We start from the raw sequence: 23,399 nt of genomic DNA, 5'->3' as shown, positions 1-23,399 counted from the left end.
GCGCTACAGTTGGCGGCCAGTCATTTGGAGAGGCAATCAAGAGGAGCTGCAGCTCCCTGTCTCTCCAACCAAGTACATGTATTCGTTATGATATCTAATTAGCTTCATATTGACAGCCAGGGTGTATCATTCATGTTGGATGAAAAATAATCACTTATCCTTCTAATACTGGCAGCAGCCCTTGCTCATACTGTGATGCTGTTGTTAATTGTGGTGTTATGTGGTGACATTTTTGGCTATTCTATTACAGTTAACTATAATGTTACTAAAATCTTTAGCTTCAGAAACCATGTATGCTATATATGGGGGTTAACATCAGTGTATCAATGTATCAACATATCAATGAAAACTATAATAATACCTCAATTGTACTAACATACATTGGTGTTTTCTGACTTAAAATACACTTTTCTTTCCTTTTTTTTAATGGACATTGGGATTTATTGGTGGTTGATGTTTTTTGGAGGTCTCTTGAAATAAATCTGACTAATATTCTTTCCTGTCCACTACCTTTGATGCCATTACTAGACATCAGGATGATTAGTAGTGAAGGGTTTGGGACTGTGAGAGTGCTTTTGCTGCCATCATTCAATCAGCATTTCCATTGCACCATTGTGCCAGGATTCCGGAGTGATTAGTCACATGACATGTACAGCTCAGGTAAGTGGCATCTTCTGTGTTCTGTCTTCTGCTCTATGAATGCAGTTCCCCTCCTGAGATGCTGAGTGGTACATTCCTATCTACTACTCTCTGCTGCTCTGCCTCGCGGTCCATCAGACAGCCGAGCGCTCGCTGCATGCTGCACTGCTCCACTGCTCCACAGCATCACTGGCCGTGTGTCTGTGTGTGTCAAACCATCCAGTACTGCTTGTCTAGACGTTCAGGATGTGTGGTGGGTGGCCTGTCCTGTAAACAAACAAACAACACTCCAGTACTCCCACTGTAAGACTCCTGGTCAGATTCGGCAACAGCATTGGGATGTCTTCCCCAGGATCCACCAGCGGCAGCAAGAGGAATTCTTGTAAGTAGCATCTCTCTTTCTTTTACTGCTGGTGGCTGAAGTATCTTCTGTCCTGCAGTGCTTCAGTTACTCTGCATGGGTTGTTTACAGATGTGCATACTGGAACAGAGCAGCTGTTGATCAGGATTTCCCAGTTGGAGTCTGGAAATCGTTGGTGGAGAGATATAATGTCTCATTATTTTGGATGTCTGTTAAACACACAATGGCTTTGTAATAATATGAACCAAGTGAGAGTGAGACATAGATTTTTCCTGTTCTCAGCAATGTGTCTTTTAGAACTACATCAGGTTCTTTGCAATTGTTTTTCCTTCGGGATCCACATTTTTACACTGGACTTCAAGTGGCGGGCCATCATTAATGTAGTTTATCATGCAAAAGTAGACAAATGTGCCCTTAAAATCAAACGCTGAAATGTGTTCACATTATACCATTATACCAATAATTCATTGCCCATAACACTGCAGCCGGCAAAAACTGTGTTAATCTTCTATTAAGCAAGGGAATGTCATGAAACCTCTCCATATTGTCATCTGTCCAATTTGACTAGCTTCTACCAAATACAGATGAAATTGCATGAAAATACAACAGAATTTGATTGGACGCACAAACTTTGGCGTCACTAGAGGTGTTGCTTACTCCTTTGTCATCAGCAATGACGGGAAGTACAGTATTTGTCCATCTTTTAAATGTCGATTAGCCTATTTATTTTAGTTATGCTATAAATGTATGATTATATTTCTTTATTAGTATTTAGCATCGTTTGTATTTTTTACCTGCTCTAAAACACCGTCGCTAAGCTGCAGCTTTCTAGTCCAGTGCTATTTTTCACAAGAAAAACTTTAGCGAATATTGCATTGCATGTGAAGATGTTGGTGCGGCAGCGAGAGGGATGATAGCAGCATGTATGAGTCAGTGTGAAAGCTGTGAGGGAGAATCCTCAGGGGATGAACTTGAGTACTGCATATTGATGGAACGCAGTACCCTGTGATATCACAAACATAAATGTGCCATTTTTCCACTGCCTTTGGGTGTGTTTGGCTTCCATGTTGATTAGTAGTGCAGGAGAGCTCTCGAAGTCTCGTTATTATGATGACCCCACCCATCCCCCGTCATTCTCTCCTCTTCAGAATGTGATTTACTAATGCTCTCTCAGACCCTGCATGGGCACCTCATCTTTAATTACTCAAACCCCATGTTCTCAAGGACCCTCAACTCACTTTGGTTTCCAATCAGCATCAGAGATGATTGTTATTTTGTTTCTTTAGTGTTATCAGTAGTTTAGCTAAAATCAGCCTCATGTTACTTCAGACACGTATTTCCTTTCCTCCACTGAACACAAAAGGAGAAACTTTACAGAATGTTCACACGTCTGCACAAAATCTCATTCTTGCTAACTCATATTCAAGTATGGGACATCAAGTGTTGAGCGACAAGACAAGATTGCCAGAAGTGAACCAATTCCCATTCAATTTGGTCTGTTCATCACATCAAATATTGTATGGCTTCAGAAGAATTGGAATAAACATACGTAGCACACGTCATATCGATCATTTTCATGGTGATCTTTTGGTCCTTGACCTTATTACCCCCTTCTCCACATTCACTTTTACTGTATGAAAAACTGCAGTTTGGACATTCTGCTAAACTTCTCCTTGTGTGTTACACTGAAGAAAGTAAGTCATCAGGTTGGGACGACATTAGCGTGAGTAAATAATAACACAATCTAAATTAGGAGGTAATTGTTTCCTAAAGAGGCTTCAGGAGATCCTCCAGTGCCATTGTTTGGATTTACACACAGCAGTTTTTGCTGACAGCTAAAGCCAGTCAGTCAGTGGGATGACGACAGAGGTGCTGATTAAAGACTAGTGAGTAGTATTCAACAGAGAGCAGGGCTCTAATCTCACTGCCGTCTTGTTTTTCTCTTCAAAGCTTCATTAGACATTCTGCGTGCCAGGGTTCACTTGCTTTTACATTAAATATTAATATTGTTTAAATTAGCACGCGGCAGAAATGATTAGAGTCCTTGTATCAAGTTAATTTGGTAGTGTGCTGTATTGACTTTGCCCTCTCTCTTCCTGGCATTGCTCTGTGTTCATAGAATGCAATTATTTCATAAAGATGACATGGATTGGATTTGAAGGTGTGTGTGTGTGTGTGTGTGTGTGTGTGTGTGTGTTCTGTGAGATTGAACAAAAGCAGTGAGGTAAAATGTTTTTGACAGAAAAACTACTGCTGTCCAGGTCAAATTGTCAAAGTTTTTCCTTCATAAACAATATATTTATGATTGCCATGTTTATTGAAGTCTAATCTGTGACTTTTTGACTGTAATGTGACTCAATAAATAGAGAACTTGGACATCTATGGTCCTTATATGTTCTTTATTGAGCAAAAACATCGTCTCTGGCCTACTATATCATTTTATGAGTCACACACTTAGTTCAGTGTATTGTATGTCTTGATTGTCTCTAGATCACTAAGGTCGCAGAGCAGATCTGACTCACATTATTCATCAGTGGGTTGCCAGATCCTCTAAGATTATTATAGCCCTATCGTTTTAATCAACAAATCTGTCTGTGTTCCACAACACAACACAACAACACAACAAAACCATACTACTTGATATATTCAGTGGTGATTTAGACATTTTTGGAAAGGCTAACTACATTAGTATTTAGTATATTGCTACCTAGCTTAAGTAAACTAGCATACTAGTGTAGTGCATTACTATGAACTACCTTGTACACACTATGCATAGACAAACCTTTTAAATAGTAGAATGGTTTTGTCACATGACCTTATCTTGTTGCATCTTTAATTCAGTATATGGCATCCAGTTATTATAAAAAAAATAGGTTATTTTGCCATTTTAACCCAAATTTTGAAAAGCTGCAGTCTAATAATAATAAAGTATTTTTATTCTTATTTTTAAATTATCATTAAATAATAAAAATCAAATAATGAATTAAGAAAGATGTGATAAATATAATATTGGCTCATTCCTAACACTGAAACCAGAGTGCAGCAGTCAGTTTCTAAAAAAAAACAAACAAAAAAACTCACTTTATTTTCTTCATTTTCTTCTTTATTATTACGTGTTTTTTTTTTTTTTTTTTTTTTTTTTATTAACTGTTTAAAGGCAGACAAACTGTTAAAGACATACCTACTGCGAGCTCCAAAAGCTGCCAATTAATAGTATATATGCTTCTGTTGAAGCTGTCAGCCTGCATTACTTCAACTGAATTTTTAAATATTCGTGTTTAACAGCAGAATTACCAGTAAAAATGATTCTGCAGAGAATGCCCACCAATCAGAGAGCTGAAAAAAAGTAAATCGCACTAAAACAACTCTTTAGCCTGTCCATGAAGCATTACAAATGTCATAAATTAGTCTTCTTATGCTCTCAAACTACTGAACTTGAATGTGTCTTTACATTTTAGAATAAAAATCTAATATATATTTTATATAAGCATAATCAGTATCTCTAAATCAACAGTTTTATGTTACTACATCCTTATAATTTGATTATCATTCACAGCGCTTTATGGTTTCTCTTTCCTCTTATTAAAACTGGAAGTACGCAGTCTTTGACTTTCTGTCCAATTTCCAAACACTTTTTTTTTTTTTTTTTTGCTTCAAATCAAATTTTTAAATGTTGATTTGGTTTGAATATTGTGAATATTGTTTTAATTATTTAAGACTTTTATTAGGAGAGAAAAAAAAAAGCAAAGCTGCTTAAAAAGTGGGCAGTCACTAATGAACTGTATGGAAGGTGGAGCACATTGCATTGTGGGATAGGAGTATTCCCCACAGTGTAGTGTTGTAGGTCATCTTGTTATATACAAAGACAAAATTAGCATACTAAGCACAGTATATAAATTGCACACTTGAATGTGAGAAACATGAAATAGCAAATCTCGAATACTCCAGTTCTAAAAACAAAACTATCTACACTACAAGCATGCAGTGTTACGAAATGGGAGGTTGCAGGTGTTAATTAGCTTTCATGTTGCCCCTTGTTCTTTACATGTAGTAAGGTTAAATATCTTTACAACTCTGCTACAGAAGCAACTGTGATGGGAATACAACGCTCAGTGTCTTGCTGCATTACACATGTACAGTAAAAAGTCAAGGGAGTTTGGCACAGCCGCATGCTCACATTCACAGAGCACCTGGTTAAACAGGTGTTCAGACGGAAAACAGCCTTGTGCTGCTCAAACTGCTTAACCTCAGTGAATCTGAAGTGTGCTGACAGTGCCGGAGCTTGAAGGGGTATGTAAACATTTGGAGGCTTAGAATAAGAGCTTGAAGTAAAGGAGACAGTGCAAAAGAAGGACTCACTCACAGGGAATTTGTGTATTTGTGTGTGAGTGCAGAAGACACACATGGATATCTAGATATATAATAGTTAAACTGGGACTGACCCATAATTCATAAGCAGCTTTATACTGTATGTAGAACCGTAATGTAAATGTGAATGAAGATGATATGCTGATATACATTTTGTTTGGCTGATTGAATTATACGAGCTATTAATAGGGATGTGCCTCTGTGTGTCAAGTATAACAATACAGAATATGTCAGTAAGCCTTTTTCTATAAGCGATCATATTCATTAATTCATTTATTCATTAATTCATTTGCTTGTTTTAGCTTTTTAAGTAAAAATATTATTTGTGTGATTTTTTTTAAATCATATGTTTATCATATGATATCATATTATAATATTAACATATTGTTATTACTATACCAAATATTATTTATTATTATTAGTATTATTATTAGTAGTAGTGGTATTTGTTTAGTTTGATACAATGTATTACTTTTATTTAGTTTTATTATTTTTTAATTATAATTAATTATTTAATTGTCATTATTGTTATTATATTTATTTAAAATGATTTATTATACTATTATTGTTGCCATTTATTTTTTTGTTTTTTGATAATTAAGCTTTTAAGTTGGCCCCCAAATCTTACTAAATAAATTATACAAAATAGATACTATTTATGTGCATGTTTGTTTGTTTTAGTTAAACTATTTTTGTTATTACGTTTGTAATAGTTATTAATATATTTATTTATTTATTAATTATAGTATAATTATTTTTATTGTGGTTATCTGTTTGTTTATAACGGCAATATTATTGTATTATTACATTAATTATTATTATTACTTGTAATTTAGTTATTATTATTCAAATATTTATTTATTATTATTATTATTATCCCGATAAATGTGTTTTTAAATAGCCATGAATTCATGGGTTCCATGATTGTGATTTCAAACTGAAATGGAAATGAAATATTGAAGATAATTAGCTAACATATGCCGGTTATTGTGGGCTGTAAACAAGTTTCTCAGTGCTGCTATCAAACAGGTCCAGACGTGATTAGCTTGCTGGAATAATCAACATAAACACAAGCAAATCAGTTTTTTTGAATGACATTCCACACTGATTGTTTTGTCCCCTCAAACTTCTGAAACCTTCACGGTTTGCTGTAGGGCACGTCAAGCTGTTCTCAGAACAGTCGATCAATTCAAGTCTAAACCTCTGGTTCCCAGTGCAGGCAGATGAGACGAGACTAAGCCAGACCCCTGAGACCTCAGACTCACTTCCATAGATGTTCAAAAGAGACAATTCTGAGATGAGACGATTCTGTCCAATCTATCCTGAAGACGTCACCCTGCCTGCCTCGTCTCATTCTTGTTTAACATGCAGGCTCTGTTTGGAGTATGAGAAACTCCACGACCCTTTAACTTCACACACATAATGACCTTTCTTAATTTTCTTAAGAATTTATAATGAACTAAACTAACATGCTTCAAAAACCTTCCACTGAAATATTACATTGTTTTTGTATTGATTCTTACATACCTGAGACATAGAACAAAAATAAATACAATTGATTTTCCATTTCTAAAAAATTGCAGACCTTGATACTCTTTAGGTATCTTCAGCAGGACACTTTATTGAAAACTTTCTGTGTGTCGCTGCAGTCATCAACAGTCTAACTAAGGGAGTGATACATTGTAGTTTATATACATTTAGGGGGCAGTGCCTAGAAATGGAGACGAAGCACCTGGTAGACAACCTTTATAAACAAAGCATGCAAATGAAGTATTCAGGTACAGTGACCTGCCCCATTTCACCAGTCATCATCCAATTAGCTTAACTGTACAATGCAGACAACTTCAAAAGGAAAATTCACACTTAGGGGTGTGTATTGACACTTGACTCAGGAATATGAATAATAGTCACCAATTCAAAGAATGAGGAAGGGGCACCAAGAATCATCAATAACAAAGAAACAAAAAAAGGTGATAGTCTCAGTAACCTGGCTAATTTGACTTACAATAAAAGGAACAGAACTACACCTTCTTGACTATCATAGAAACTATGCATGTAAAGGAAGAGAGAGAGAGAAAAAAAACGTTATATTTGTGCTCTCACAAGACATACTGTATGTATGCAGTACACAGCAAACATTTTATTTTTATATACAGTAAAGGTATATAAAACTGCTATAGTTAAGTCGTTTAACTGATTAACTTTAAGTTACCATCTCGTATACAGTGAAAAACTGAAAATGGTTCATAATTACCTTATTTGTAATTTTACTCTAAAATACTATCAAATTAAAAATGAAATTGTTGTATAATTTACAGTGGAAGCCTGGAATCTATCACAGAAAATAATATATATTTTATATAAATATTTTTGTGAAATATACAGGCAACAATATGCTCTCCCATAATACCTTTGTCAAATTAAGTGACAAAATGGAATGAAGTGTGGCCAAGTAGGGTGTCCCCCACACACACACACACACACACACACACACATGTCGTGGTATTGAAGTTGGAAGAGAGCGCTCGTTCACTCCCCCCAACCTTGCAGTCCCTGCTGGTACCAAGACTCGAACCTGCGAACTGCGGCAAGTCAGACTCTCTAACCATTAGGCCACGACTGCCCCCAAACATACCTCTTCTGAGGTAATGGACATAGTTTGGGTCTCTGGTATCTTAAACAGAAAGTAAACCAATTTTAACCAAACGTGAGTGTCTCAAACATTATAAAAGATATTGATATGACCTGATATGTCTGACTTCTGACCAAAAAGGCTTTCTACTGTCCACAAAATGACATATATTAAGGCAAACTCAGCATAAGACCACAGCAAATTTGCAAACATGTTTTAATGTCATTAGCTTAATTTGTTTCAACTGAAAAGAATGCTGAGATACATTTTTTCGTTAATAGTCTCCAGTCCCAAGTGTGAAAGAGTAATCGCTCACACACACACACACACACACGTTTGTTTTTGTGAAAAGTGGGTTCATCCCGTAGGCGTAATGGTTTTTATACTGTACAAACGGTATATTCTATGGCCCTACACCAACCCTACACCTAACCCTAACCCTCACAGGAAACTTTGTGCATTTTTACTTTCTCAAAAACCTCATTCTGTATGATTTATAAGCGTTTTGAAAAATGGGGACATGGGTTATATCCTCATAAGTCACCCTCTCCTTGTATTACCTGTGTCATACCCATGTCATTATACAGAGTTGTGTCCTGATATGTCAGAAAACAAGAGCACACACACACACACACACACACAAAGACTTCATTAAATATGCTGAAATATGCTCAAACTATTGAGATCAGACTAAAATGATTGTTAAAAATAAACTTTAGCTCCTTTAAGATCCATCAGAATGATTTGCAGAGCTGTAGGTGCTACACAGAGTTTCAATACATATACACGTGCAGTACAATAAAATGAAATAAACCCTTTTCCCACAGTGTCTGTCTCTCTGTTTGGTTGAAGAGGGCGCTTTTACAGTTCCAGCTGTCTATAACATGTCACATCCTCACTATCAGTAAAGCAGCCCTGCGGGATTATGATTTACAGTACTGTCCCGTAAAAATGAAATAACTGGTAGAAGTTCCTTTACAGTGTGTGTGTGAGCTGCGATAGCACCTTAGCCCATTCAACCCACATCATTCAGCGTACAAAGATGCTTGACAGCCAGAGGGAACATCTAGCGTATTGTAAAGGGCCACAATAAAAGGAAACATCAATAAATGGGGATGGTAAGACTGTTGAGACGTGCTTTTCACAGTCAACGGATGAACTATAGTGTCTGGCTTAAAAAAATTACTCCACCTAACTTTATCAGTGTATTTTAATACTTTAAGTATGGTTAACACTTAGAGATAGTAGTCCAGCTCTTGTCTGAGAGAATGAGAGGAACATAAGACTCCAGAATATAGAAATGAAAGAGAAACCATAAGGATATAAAGTGCTATTTGTTGAAACACATTTGAAGACGGTGCAGTAAAAAGTGCAGTTTTACCTTAAAGAGCTATTCACCTGAGCAGACCTGATGTACTCAAGCCGAAGTTCATTTTTGTTCTTCAGTTATTGGGTTAAAAAGATGGTTGAAAAACCTACGCAGTGGTATATTGTTAGCGAACATCCTGTGGCATTTAGATGAGTATGTTAAAATGTGCTGTGCACTTTCCGCTCAGCAACAAAATAAACACAACATGATGATAGCAGCATCTAATCATAGTGATGTGGAAAGGTTTGCACTAGCTCTGCAATTTGCCTCTCCAGTCAAGTCACATTACATTTATTTCAATAGCACTAATACAATAGATTGTTTTAAAAGCAAGCAGTTTACAGTATTAAACATTAAAAACGTTTTATACAAAATCAGGCCAATACTTTGTGCATTTCTACACTGCCAACATCACACATTAGTCACTTTCTGGAATAAATGAGTGTTTTTGAACTAATTGGTTGAATGAATGATTCAACTGTAGTCCGAGTATGTACTTCATTGAATTAGATCTTCACAAACGTTCAAAAGATATGTTCTATATACAATAGTATGAATCTGTAGAATGAATATAATTTGGACATACATCATCAGCTGTGCCACTTCAGTGCTATTCACAAGTCCTCTCGTGGCCTCGTGTCCATTAAAGACTCACTTCAAAATCTAGCTGGAAGCAAGAATACTGTGAATTCGGACATACTACTCTTTTGGCGTACTGTTTTCATTTACTATATTGTAGGGAAATTAACATATTTGAATGATTTATTTTTTGAGCAAATCATTGAATGAGTCTCTTACTCACTCATAAAGACTGAGTCACTTGTTGCCCCCTACTGGATAACGATGTACCTGCAGAAAATTTCACAGATAAAATTTCTGCTTTTTTCAACATGCAAAAACATGCAACACACACTGGAAAGTCCCTGACTTCATGATTTATTTGTTTATTTTTTAATGGTCACTAAGTTTAAATTGTTATTAATGTTATTTGTCACCAGTTTAGTCCGTTTGGAGCCCTGCCACATTATCAGCAACTAATTTTACATCCAGTAATGTTTGAGTAATGCTTAAGGACTTTTCATTACAGTAACAGTGTACTGCAGTGTTGCTTGCATTTTAATGCACTGCACTATTTACTTTCTTCCTGTCATGGATCTAAAGGGATTAGGGGTTAGGTTTGTAATGACTTTTTAATTAAAAGCCACTCAAAATGGTTTGTGCCACAATGGTTTTCTCCATGTTGTGGCAAAATCCCTGTCAGCCCAGTGGCAAATATAAAGTGACACCCAAGTCGCCAACATCTCCCCGAGCCTGTCATTCTCAAAGACATGCTTGCATTTCCATTTCTGACATGTTTCCCTGTCAGCCATCCCACTAACACTATGTCTAATGGAACAAGACTGGAGAATGTCTGCAAGAGGACAGCAAGAAGCCCTTTTATCTGCACTGAATCAATGCTTATGATGTATAGCTATACTGCATTAATCCATAATAAAGTAAGTCTACGCTTCAAGGCCCTTTTGAATTACTAGTCCTATAGAGTTTAATGATTTATAAAAAAAACTGATTGACAATGAAGACCTTTATAATGTTACAAAAGATTTCTGTTTCTGTAAATGCTGACTTTTTATCGATCAAAAAACCTGAAAAAATAAAAATCCTCAAAAATATTAAGCAGCATAATGGTTTTCAACATTGATAATAACATGTTTCTCGAGCACGAAATCGGCATATTAGAATCATTCCGGAAGGACGTGTCACATCTTCAGGCATGGATGAGGAGGTCAGAGGTCACTATTCAACTCACCTCACATTGAATTGCACCTTAGATCATGAGAGAACCATGCGTAGCACTTGTGAGAATATATTTTACATTTGTGAGCTAAACTGTGATTGTAAATGTAATACAAATTTGTACGATGAGAGGGTTGGAGGACTTCTGTTAAAGAGCTACTTGGAAACGCACTCCTTTCTGTGTATTGCATCATAGGTTTGACTCTCATTCAGCCTGACGCACAGCTCTTCCACTCGTGTGCACAAATACACTGCCTTTCCTTTATAGACGGCCTCATTTATAAGCAACGAACGATAATATGTTCAAATGGTCAGCACTGGACTTTAATTAACATTTTACATTACACTCTTTCATTCTCAATCTTGTTTCCATTTAAATGGCAGTTGTTTTGATCGAGTGAGCAGTTTAGCGGATTCCTGTAGGCTGTTTCATGTGTTGTTTGTTAGAAGTATGTTATGGCTTTATAGATACAGTATAATGAATAGTGTCATTTTCAGTGGGCAGGAAGCCTGTGCATTCTCATCCTTAAGAGAACAACAGCCTGAGGAATCAAAGTCTTTCCCTTTACACACTTATGGTCATTCTGAAAACCCTGCATTATTTGCGTTTTGCAGGAATGGTTCACACAAGAATCTAAATTGGGTCATTATTTAACCCTGTAAACCCTACCAACTGTGCAAAATCTTCTTACATCTGATTGAATATTTAGCAAAAAAAATGTTTTAAACTTTTAGTATAATTGTAAAAATTAAATCAATTTTTTTTTTAATCAAGTAAAATTAAGATGAACTCATATATTGTCTAAAGTTTCAATAATGGTAAAATAAATAAATAAATAAATAAAGGAAAACAATTAAACATTAATTCTGACTATAATTTCAAATGTCGGGCTTTACAGAGTTAAATCACCATTATGTGACTGCAAATCTGCATGACTTTATTTCTTCCACAAAACTATTCCTTTTATTTAAAGCAGTTTCCTACATGCTAGCCCTGCTGTTTTATGGCTGAAAGCACTCCGATATTCTCAGACCTGGGAAAAAGTGACAGAAAGAGGATGTCAATGTGTAGAGCCTTCTTATCTAATAATCTTCTTCTCAGGCTGCCTAGTCCTTTCAGACTGCACCGTCAGACTACTCCAGAATCTATCATATCATGTTTCAGGGTTAAATTGGTATTTATAGCTTTATCAATACTAAGAGGCATGGTAGAATGCAGACAACTGAAACTGATACTCGCTGTGAGACATGCACCTGCTTTAGCCAGCAGATGCTAGCAGAAGTCCTGCAGATCTGAGAGTAGGGTTTATTAATGACAGTTTTAAAGAAAAAGTGTGATTTTATTCCATGTGTTTTGCATTGACACACTTTGATGTGTATACTAAAAGCTGACTTTGTTTCAAATGTACATGCTTTCTCGTTTGGGTTAATAACAATATTTTGCTAAATTATAAATATCTAGCAAGCCATGGTTCTTTTGTGCCTTAACACTGGCACATTATATTGTAAAAATAAATAAATAAATAAAATAGCATTAATAGCGTTAACATTAATCTTTAGGTGTTAATAATAATAACAATGCATTCGTGTAAGATTATGACATTTTTGCATTAATTTGCAAATGAAAACTTTAATAAGGGAAGCCCACAGCACAAAGGAATCATCTAACAGTTCTTTGTCGCTGTCTTAATTTGCATTGGCTCATTTGCTTACGGTGACCTTGATTGTTGCAGCTTCCTCTAATAATTACCCAGGGAAATGTGTAGGTTGGCATGAGGATGGCACATATTTAACATAACACCATTTTACCTCTATCAAAGGGCAAAGCTCATCTACAGTCCCATCCAGTCTAATCATATTAACATAAGATGTACAGATCTGGAGGGTTGGTTTAGAAAGCACAATCCTAAGGAACATACTTGCCGAAATGTGGGGAATCTATTTTTGTCCTAGTGTCTTCCACCTCCTTCATTCTCTTTCTCATGCTTGTGGCCTTGTGTAAGAGTGGCCTTTATTATAGTTTGGGGTCATATATCATATTATATTATTGTGACGAGTGGGGCGGGTCAAGAGGTGGAGTGATTTGGAAATGAGCGACACCTCCGCCACTCACCGGTCTCGAGTCCCACGGAGGAGATCGGAAGGATAAAAAAGAGGAGCGAAGACAGTGAAGGACGAGAGAGGACCAGACCTTTGTGTTTTAGTTTTGTTTGTGCGTGGCAGTCGTCCGTGAGGGGCTGTCATGCTGTTTTGTGTTTATTTTATTATTAAAGTTTCATTTAAATGTTTGCCGGTTCCCGCCGCCTCCTCCCCGTGATTATGAAGTTATTATAGTGTTACTATTATATTATATTATATTAAATAATTTTAAATTAGATTAGATTATAAATGTTGTTATACATGTGTACATATGCATGCGTTTCAAAATTCATATACTGTATGTATATATATATATATATATATTTTTTTTTTTTTTTTTTTTCGCTTTGCCAATATATGTATGTAAGTGTATACTATATACCAATAAATGTATACTATGGTATAGTGATAGTATCAGATGGCATTTGAAAAAAACATGCCATGGTGTTTACAAGGTACTGTAAAGAATACCATGGGATCAGCATAAAACAAGTCCAAAAACAAAGTTTATGACACTTCTATTGGAGGACCAAGTCATTGACATGATTTCAAATATTCAAAGCGTACATAACTGACCTATATTCAGTATCACAATCCCACGTTTTTTCCAAGATAACAGCATTTTTTCCAAGACATTAAACACCCACTACTAAGTGTTACTCTGTTCAAGAGAAGCCAGTTGAAGCTGCTCAAAGCACAAGTCAGTGATCTTCATGTGAGTGTCCAGTCACTGATGTGCAGAAGAAGTGCATTGCCGTTGTAACAAGCTCATGAAGATATGATGAAGTGGGCGAGCGCAGGGGCAGCTCATGGCTGCTGTGTTTTGCTGTTTGCACGTTGCTTGGTTACCTGTTGAACATCATGCCGTGTCATTGCCTGTGTCTCTCTCCCACTCAATACTACAGAATACTCTTCAACAGCCTTGAAAGCAAGTTAGAGAAAAACATCCTCTAAAGTCATGGCAACAGATGCACCTACAGGAGCTGCTGCAGCTGTTTACAAGTCAATTAGTATTTGGGGAGATTTAAATTCAATTTGTGGTGAACAATGTATCCTTTTACTCACAGGATCCGTCTTGCATTCGGTCACTTCACCGTAACCTCAATGCTTGCTTTTAAAGAAAAGTACAGTCAATTGTTATTATTTTTAAGCCACAAATGCTGTCTATTGAGCTTAACTTGTATGGACCTCTTAATATTCCACTGATGGTTTCATAAAAGCGGTGCTTACAGGAGGCCTTCTGATGAGAAGTGTAACAGCCAGTAATTCTGAGGGTAGGAAAGCTGTCATCCTAAATGTAAACAGAAGGATTTGTTTTGTTCTCTGCCTGTTCGTCCCAAGCAGCTTGAGACCCGCTGGCTTTGGGTCCATTACACATTAAGACATAACATTCTCACAGCTCGTATCTCTCTGACAGAAGAGTGAAGTAATAGTCTGAGGCAGTCCTTTGATCCTGGGCGGAGGCGTTTACAGCTGTTCAGCATGGATAATGGATTCTCTCAGAATGGCATATTAAATACTGATCGAAGCTCTGGACTGGTACATTTTCATACCCCTGACGAATGTGGGGTGTGGAGGGGGGTTTACTCAGAGTTAATACGTCAGAAGATGACTTTGACATGTAATTTGTTGTCTGACTGGCTGAATGAATAATATATTATGACTGAACTACCTATTAACACTAGTATGGTTATTAATTAACATTAAGATTAATTTATAAATGCAGTGAACATTGTTTATTTTTAGTTCATGAAACTTAAAGCATGTTAACCCTCAATAAAAATAAGTGCAATGCAGACAGACGAAAGACAGTTAAATTGATAGACAGACAGAGATAGAACAACAGAACAACAAACAGAATGATATAGATTATAGTGAATTAATATGACCTACTTCTCAGCACAAGATAGAAAGTAGTCCAGACAGGAGCAGCGTGACTCAGTCCGCTAGGAGGTTCACACTCGTACAAACATACACTGACGGGTGTTAGCATGCAGGAATGCTGGAACACAACAGTAGACTCATCAGGCTAAATGAAGAATGGCAAGAAGAGAGAATGCAGCCTGTGGACTTCCGTCCATGAGTGTGAGTGTCCAATAAACCATGTAGATCTGCAGGCCACTCATTGGGGAAGATCTCCCTCTCTCGCTGCGAGAGAGGAACAAATGAGGCTCATTATATTCACTGCTGACTCCAAATGAAATGTGGTTTATTGATGTGTGAAAGAATCCAGTCATGAAATGTGTGCATACTGGGCAGACGCAGACAGGAAATCAGGACCGTGCCAAAGATAACTCCAGTCAAACTCTCTCTGCATAGCATTTATTTATTAAACATCTTCTATCTCTGTCTGGGAGCATTATGCATGACAAGACTAACAGTGGCAGTGAACTTAAACACACTGAGCACATTTACATGAGCAGTTTTTGTTTTTGATAACTTCTGCAGTTATCATGGAAACGGCTTTATTTCTGCCACTCCAAAAGCGCCTCCTGCTGGTAAGGATGAATTAGCATTTTCCTGTAAGCCCTTCTGCTGTTTTTGTGCAGACCATTGCGAAAATTCACCCTATTTTTACGCAGCAAACACTCAGTTGTAAATGTAAACCTGTGGGTCGACAAGAAGCTAATGCTAATGAATTTTAAAAATAAAAACAATTAAGACGTTTAGATATATTTATATGTTATTAAATTGATATAATAATAGATATAATTGTTTAAATTAATTTAATAATTAATAGTTCTGACTCATCCCTTTGCTTAAAGCTAAAATGTGTGCTGAAAACGTTTTGCTTGTGTAAAAACCTGTAACTGATCTGTACATGGTATTTATTTTATTTGCGCAGGTATTAAAAAGGTCTTAAATTTTTATTAAAATGTAAAAAGTCTTAAAATTTTATTTGCATTGTGTTACAAATTAAATTAGTATCAGGCCTAAAACTACCCGATATAGTTTTATTCATTTGCAATTAAAATATCGTTATCATATTTAGCAGTCTGTAGGTGTGCTGCTTTAATCTCTCTCGTGAACAGCCACACTCCCTCTCATTCTGCCTTAACAGTGTCAATCCCAACCACTTCATACTTAAAACTCCTCATGTAGCGTATAAAATAGTTTTCTGCGAATGAGGCCAACATTGAAGGAGCATGGAGCAGTAAGAGGAGCAGGTGTCTCCACACAAAGACTAAGACATGAACTACGGCTGGTGTCAATGAGTCTTTACAACAGCCCATATGGCAAACCAAGCACATCGTCTTCCACTCAATAGTGCTCACTCCACTCACAGAGCGCGTCTCTGTTGTTTCCATGACTCTGCAATTTGTCATTGCAATTACACACAAATGAAGCCATTACAAGAACACAAACCGAGATAGATGGAGTGTGTGTAGGGGTATTCTGCAGGCAATCATTCATGTGCTCATTGCAGAATGACGCAGTCAATAAGCAGATCCAATTAATCTGCATTAAATCACACAGCCAGATGTCTGCCATCAGAATGATGACTATAAAGCCTCCTTTCCCTCTCTGTCTCCCTCTCATTGGGATCATTACGGACTTTAGGTCAGCACCTGCTCTCGTGTGCCAGTTTCTCATCTATAGGACTTCTACCAAAATTCTTCTTTGTATATGAAAAGCAGGAATACAAATGTATGGGCACAAGCAATGAGTACACAGTTACGTCATGGTCTCAGATAAGGACTAAACACACAAGAGCATCCTGGGAACATTGGCACTGGCAAGTAGCTTGCTTGAAAATTAAACATCTTCTTCTGAACAGTTGAGCATTTCACAGCCCTTGTGAAAAACAAGAGCACTTAACTGCATTGAATGTGCACTAGGAGTGTACTTCAAATCTTATAAGTATGCTTTTTTATGTACTTGCAGATAATATAATATTAACGGAATAAATGGTTACCTAAGTGTACTTAGAGTCATGGGCGAGGCTAGCCCCTTTTTTTTGTTATTCAAAAAAATGTGTTCATCTTTTACAAGGTTAAATAATGTCCAAAACATACTACATAGTTTGTGGTTTAAAATGTATGTGTTAAGGATGAAAATGAAAACATCCCCGCTTGGCAAATGTTGTCATCCTCTTCTCTTCTTCTACTTCTCCTCTGTACCTGCACCACTCAGCACGACCGTCATCCAGCGCCAAACACACGCACAGTGAGAACCCGTTGTGTAGTTGCTCCAAAGCTGTGTCTCACACTTCTTTCCTTTAACCTAGAGTTGTTCCGATTCCGAAACCATATCGGTGAGTACTGGAGTCAGTATCCTGAATCACAATGGTACACCTATAATGAGTGTTTATTTTCGGACTATTTTAGTCCAGCGGGTCGCCGCCGCTGTGGAAGAGCACAGCACCCGGGTGACTCGTCCATAGTCATAAACGGAGAGAAGTAGCGCCGGTTACAATGTTCTTCCGCAAGACGCATGCAGTTCTGTTTATTAACTGCTAGAGCCTGAAACAAAAATAGTAGCGCGACAAATAAACTGCGTACCTGTGTAGTGCGTACGTGTATCTCTGTTGTTAAAGTTTATCGTTAATTTGATACTCATTTTAACAATCGGGAGTCATGTAAACATAATTTACAGAAGATTAATTACATTTTGTTGTCCAAGTACCTGTTACTTTGTTCAGTGACAATAAAGTTGAATCTAATCTAACCAATCTGATGACTATTGATACAAAAGGAGGCACATGTAGTTAACGGTCAGGAAAACCAGCTGAGTGAAGAAAGTTGTGTGTTTGTTACCGGGAGCTGTCTGTGTGAACCCTCACAATTAAGCTGTTGTTCTGAAAAGGTTAAAAAGAAAAAAAATCTGGATTTTGGAGTTAGTTGAATCAATGTTAAAATGATAAAGTTATTTTTCAATAGACATATTTTCTGTTTTTGTGCGAAAAGCGGGTGGGTGGTGGCAGTGGGGCTCATTGGGTGCTCAGCACCCCTAAAGTTCTGACCCTAGAATCGCCCCTGCTTAGAGTACACTTTCATGACTGTTTCTTAAGCACATTTAATAATTAAGAAAAAGTAAAAAAAAAAAAAAAAAGTTCTTAATTTTAATTTTTAGTTAATTTTAATCGTAGTGTGTTATTTGATGTGACATTTAAGATATTAATAAATAATATATACCCCCAGTTTCACAGACAAGGTTTAAGCCTAGTCCCAGACTAAAATGCAAGTCTAAGCTGTTTAAACTGAAAGAAACTCGTTCTGACTAATGTTCAAATATATCAGATGCACACCTGTAATGTTTTTATTTTTATTTTTAATTTCTTAAGGCATGTTAATAAAAATGACTAACTGAACTATGGTCTAATCCTGGCTTAGTCTAAGCCCTGTGTGTGAAACCAAGTCATAATTTACTAAATTGCAACTACATTATAAATGTGTAATTACAAATATATTCACGAATACATGACATACAAGTTCCATTACAAATAACATTAAATGATTAAGTTTACCATAAATGCTTGTTTGCCCAATAAGCATTACACTATATTTCAAAAAGATAGAATATAAATTTGTAACTAAATCCTACTTAAGTGGATCAAAATGCACTGTTAAATTCAGCTAAGTGTACTTTTCAAGATTTTTATTCATCACATACAAAATTATATATAGCATATATAACCAACGGTGAAATGTGAGAACCAGCAGTGAAATGTGAGGATTAAACTATAATGTATTTTCATCTAATTGCAGTTCACATTCAGTTAAATGTCTTTAAACATCACATTCAGTTCACACTTATTTAGGTAATAAGTAAAAAATAAACATGAAAGTAATCCTTATTACTTGTGAACTTGGAATATATAGCATAAAAGTAGCTGAATTTTTGAGTTCATGAGCAATGAGATAAATTGTATACATTTTCAGTGATCAAAACCCAAACGTGGGTCACTTTGTATCTTGTATAAAATTTGTAGTATTCTCTAGGCCTCTAGAAGACTGTACTGTATTTCTTAACTCAAAACTCTCTAGTCCTCTTAAAGCTGTTGAGAAAATAAGCCAGTTTAGTCTCGGGTCAGTGCATCTGGACAGCAGCGGCAAAGACTGAAGCTCCTCTCAAGAGAAATAACAGTCTGAAGGAGAACTAGACTTCTAACACAAGCTGAACTCTCTTTCAGAGCAGCGATATCTTAGAGGAAATACTCTCAGACAGCACTTTGGGAGCAAAATCACTCTGGCAATCTGGGAACAGAATATTACATATCTCTATATTACAGTGTCAAGCACAGACTCTTCTATTACTCTTAGTCATAATCGCATTATAACACACAAACACACAAGCATATGCACACAGAATCATTAAATTAGCTGTAATGAGCTATTATATAATAATAACTTGCAACATGCATATTAATAAAAAAGAAATCAATAATTTCGACCCATACAATGTTTTTTTTTTTTTTTTTTGGTTATTGCTAAAAATATACCCCAGCGACTTAAGACTGGTTTTGTGCTCCATTACACAACTTTTACCAATATAGTGGGATTTTTACGTCATTCTCCAGACCCAGTTTTGGATGTCTTGAATGGGTGACTGAATTTTCAGAATATTTTAACAGGTTTTGTTATCTTTCGCAAAGGTTGTCTTATCACCTCTTTCTTTTCATCCTCCAATTACAGCGGAGCTGGAGCATGCTCAGAGAGTGGCGGAGGCGGAGCCTGTCCAGCCGCAGGTAAAAATAAAGGACAGGCAAAAGTTTTTTGAGGAGGCTTTTCAGCAGGACATGGAGCACTACCTGTCCACAGGATACCTACAGATCGCAGAGAGAAGAGGTGAGCTATGTCCATGCCCTCAGCTCAAACCAGAACCAGATCAATATGTGCCAGACACTAATAACAGAATCTAACAAAAAGCTAATGTACATATGCTGTATCCCTGTGAATAATTTAACTAACCTTATATATATATATATATATGTATATATGAGAAATGTCTGCTGAGATGGTCTGTTACAAAAACACTCAGCAATTGTTATTACAAATAAAAGTGGCAGGTCCACGGCACCCAAGATATTGCATTGTGAAAGCTATTCCCAGCCCTGAAGCAGATAAACTGAGTGTTGCTTTCATCTTCCACCCAGTCAGTTCGTATAATATGACTCATGGTGTAGGAAAATGTACAAAAGAGCAGCTGAAGAGAGTTTTTGTGGAAAAGCAAGTCCAGTGGGTAATGCTGATTCAATAGTAGATAAACTAACGGAAAAGTTTTGAGGCAGAGCTAAGATCAACCAGAGGATGGGGCTAGAAAAACCTTCAGTTCTGCTTATGCTCACAACATCAGTAAATTGGTATGTTTGACTTGAAGCAGCCATCAGGCCATTGCTATTATTTTCAGCAAGGTGGGGATATATACCAGTCCCCTGTGAATCTTTAGGGAAAATTTAGACCTGGATAATTTTGGAGTATCGACTGAAATCATGTTGTAAGAGTGTTTTGTGTAATTTCTCTCAAGGCATACACACACACACACCGAGTGTGTGAGTGTGCGGTTGTGTTTGTGTCTCAATACTGTAAAGGGGAGCTAACATGTCTCTCTCTTTGCTGTCCACCTCCCTGTGCCGCTGCGCTCTTACACAACCTCGAGGTACGCAGTTCACGCTCTGCTTACTGATGTCACGCTCACACACGCACGCCTCACGCCGCAATCTGTGTTTGTGAAGCATGCGCTAATGGCATCACAGAGTCAACATAGCTGCAAGGTGACGAATCCAGGAAATAACTCTGTACATCAAACGAGATCTGACACAACCACATTTGCTCTTCTATTTGGCAAGAGTTGACTCAAGAACTCACACGAAGGGTTTCTTTGTCCACAGAGATGTGAACTCCTTGCGTTAAAACGCTCATCCTGGACTCAAATCCTTGACATATCTTAGCGATTGAAGAATGAGTTTGCAGGAAGTGATGTTGTTGGTCTTCCTTTGGTTCACAGAGACAATAGGAAGCATGTCATCGATGGAAGTGAATGTGGACATGCTGGAGCAAATGGACCTAATGGACATGTCTGACCATGAGGCGTTGGACGTCTTCCTCAACTCTGGTGGAGAAGACAACAGTGTGGCCTCACCGTTACTGGGTATACATACACATACTAGCACATCCCAACCATCAATCAATATTTTTACTCACATGCTTTCTCATGTGTGATTTTTAAGTGAAGCCTGACTGATTTTCCAGAGAAGAACGAACAGGTTCTTATCACAAATTACATTGAGCTGCACTGAAAGCCAAGTTGTCTGGATTATACAGGCAACATCAGGAGACTGGACATCTGGTTCCAAAATCAAGTGCACTGCCTCACTGTCTAGTCTACATAAGCAGCTACCTATGAATGCAGGCTACCTGAATTTGAAATGGAATCTGATGTGATATGCAATACATTCCACTAGAGTTTAATGCTAGCATGTTGTGTGTTGCTAGCATGATGTTTTTCTTCTGTATTGTGATGCATTCAAGTGTCACAAAAAGACAAAATGTAGGTTGGGGACTTGGTTGGACATCGGATGTCGACTGGATGTTGAGATGTGGGAGTGTCACTCAAAAGTGGTGGCAAAGTTTCGGAATATTTCCAAAATCCTGGAACGTTTCCACCCACCCCTTAGCAACCCTACTCTCATGCCATCCAACATGTAGGTGAGTTTGTTTCTTCATCAAAAGATATTTGGAGAAATGTAGCATTACATCACTTGCTCACCAGTAGATCCTCTGCAGTGAATGGGTGCCGTCAGAACGAGAGTCCAAACAGCTGATAAAAACATGAGAATAGTCCACAACACTCCAATCCATCAATTCGTTTTTGGGATCTGAGTAAGCGGTGCTTTGTCGTTACAACATGGCCCACAAAATTTCGCAGAAGTTTCACAAAGTTGGATGTCACATTAGCTTAATTTAGATCCGAATTTGGGGACAACAATTATAAATGTTCAATTGTCAGTAGTGTAGTGATGCATGAGGCACAACTCACACAGAAGTGACTTTCAAACTGAGCAGCTTTTTTGTTGGTCAGCACAGTAAATTTGCATCTTTATGTGAAACTCCATATTGTGTGGATTCCTATTGAAATGACTGGAATTAGCCCACAAAAATTTGCAGAGAAACAGTAAATGTGCCTGTAGGCAGCTTACTAGGTCTTGGAACAGATCTCCAGTAACCTGAACATTGTCTGATCAATGCCTGACTTTTCAAGAGTCATTTGCATTCCTAACCATTTTCTTCTTCCTGTCTGAATGATCCTCTCTCAGGTCCGGACATGGAGTCATTCACCTCTGAGATCTCTCTTCAGGTGCCCACACGGGCCGACCTGAGACACAAGCTGGCGTCGCTGTCCTCCACCTGCACGGACTCTGCCAGCCAGGACACGGAGGCGGGGGAAGAGGAGGACGACGATGATGATGATGATGCAGAAGATGAGAGGGGACCAGCAGCCATCCGCGGCTCTCCACTAGTTCAGCCAGATCAGGAAGAGGTCGAGGCAGATGCCACGATACCCGAGAGAGAACAAAACCAGCCAAACAAGAACTGTTAGAGCGGCAGCTCATCCTGAAACACGGAGGATGAGCGACAGACTCTTTAAGAGGAAGTGATGTAGTTAGTGGTGTGCTATGCACTTGCGTCCAAAGGAAAAGCGTGCACTGGTGTTTTATGAAACCCTTTTGGTTTTTGTGAAGAAATTCTTTGTCAGATGCTGTGCAGTGTGAAGCCCGATCCTGTGTCTGCCCTTAAAATCAATAAATCGATTTTATTCTGTTGGACGTTCACTGCATTTTGCCGGTCTGCTGTGTGTGCCCTTGTTGTCAGTTACAGTGATATAAAATACAAAATTTTCTAATCATATTCCTTTCACTCTTCTAACTTGTTTGATCAGTTGCATATCTTGTAAATCCAGATCTAGAGTATTTCGTGATGGTTTTAGATCACAAATGTTCAAAAATATATTCAAAAGTGATGTTGAAAATCAATAATGCTTTAGAGGCCTCAGGCTCAACAGAGTATGACTTTGATAATTATAACGAAAACATCACAATTTAGCTTCTAAATCGAGCCAAGCTTTAGTATTTCACATTGCAGGCATGTTTCTACACC

General features: G+C 37.4%; 1 protein-coding gene across 2 annotated transcripts; it reads left to right on the top strand.

Annotated features, from left to right (window-relative positions):
- The first annotated feature begins 771 nt into the window (after window positions 1-771).
- LOC127935418 (dysbindin) lies at window positions 772-23,074 on the top strand. 2 transcript variants are annotated; one of them, XM_052533252.1, is made up of 4 exons: window positions 772-1,021; window positions 19,938-20,090; window positions 21,250-21,393; window positions 22,559-23,074. In XM_052533252.1, exons 1-4 carry the CDS (start codon window positions 979-981, stop codon window positions 22,840-22,842), a joined length of 624 nt encoding a protein of 207 aa, XP_052389212.1. In that variant the 5' UTR covers window positions 772-978; the 3' UTR covers window positions 22,843-23,074. The 2 variants fall into 2 exon arrangements, with proteins under 2 accessions (XP_052389212.1, XP_052389213.1); XM_052533253.1 differs by having other exon boundaries at window positions 773-1,021; window positions 21,259-21,393.
- Window positions 23,075-23,399: the final 325 nt, after the last annotated feature.

Source organism: Carassius gibelio, chromosome A19 (genome assembly GCF_023724105.1).
Source record: "Carassius gibelio isolate Cgi1373 ecotype wild population from Czech Republic chromosome A19, carGib1.2-hapl.c, whole genome shotgun sequence".
Lineage (NCBI taxonomy): Eukaryota > Metazoa > Chordata > Actinopteri > Cypriniformes > Cyprinidae > Carassius > Carassius gibelio.
This window is presented reverse-complemented; position numbering and strand designations above follow the sequence as displayed.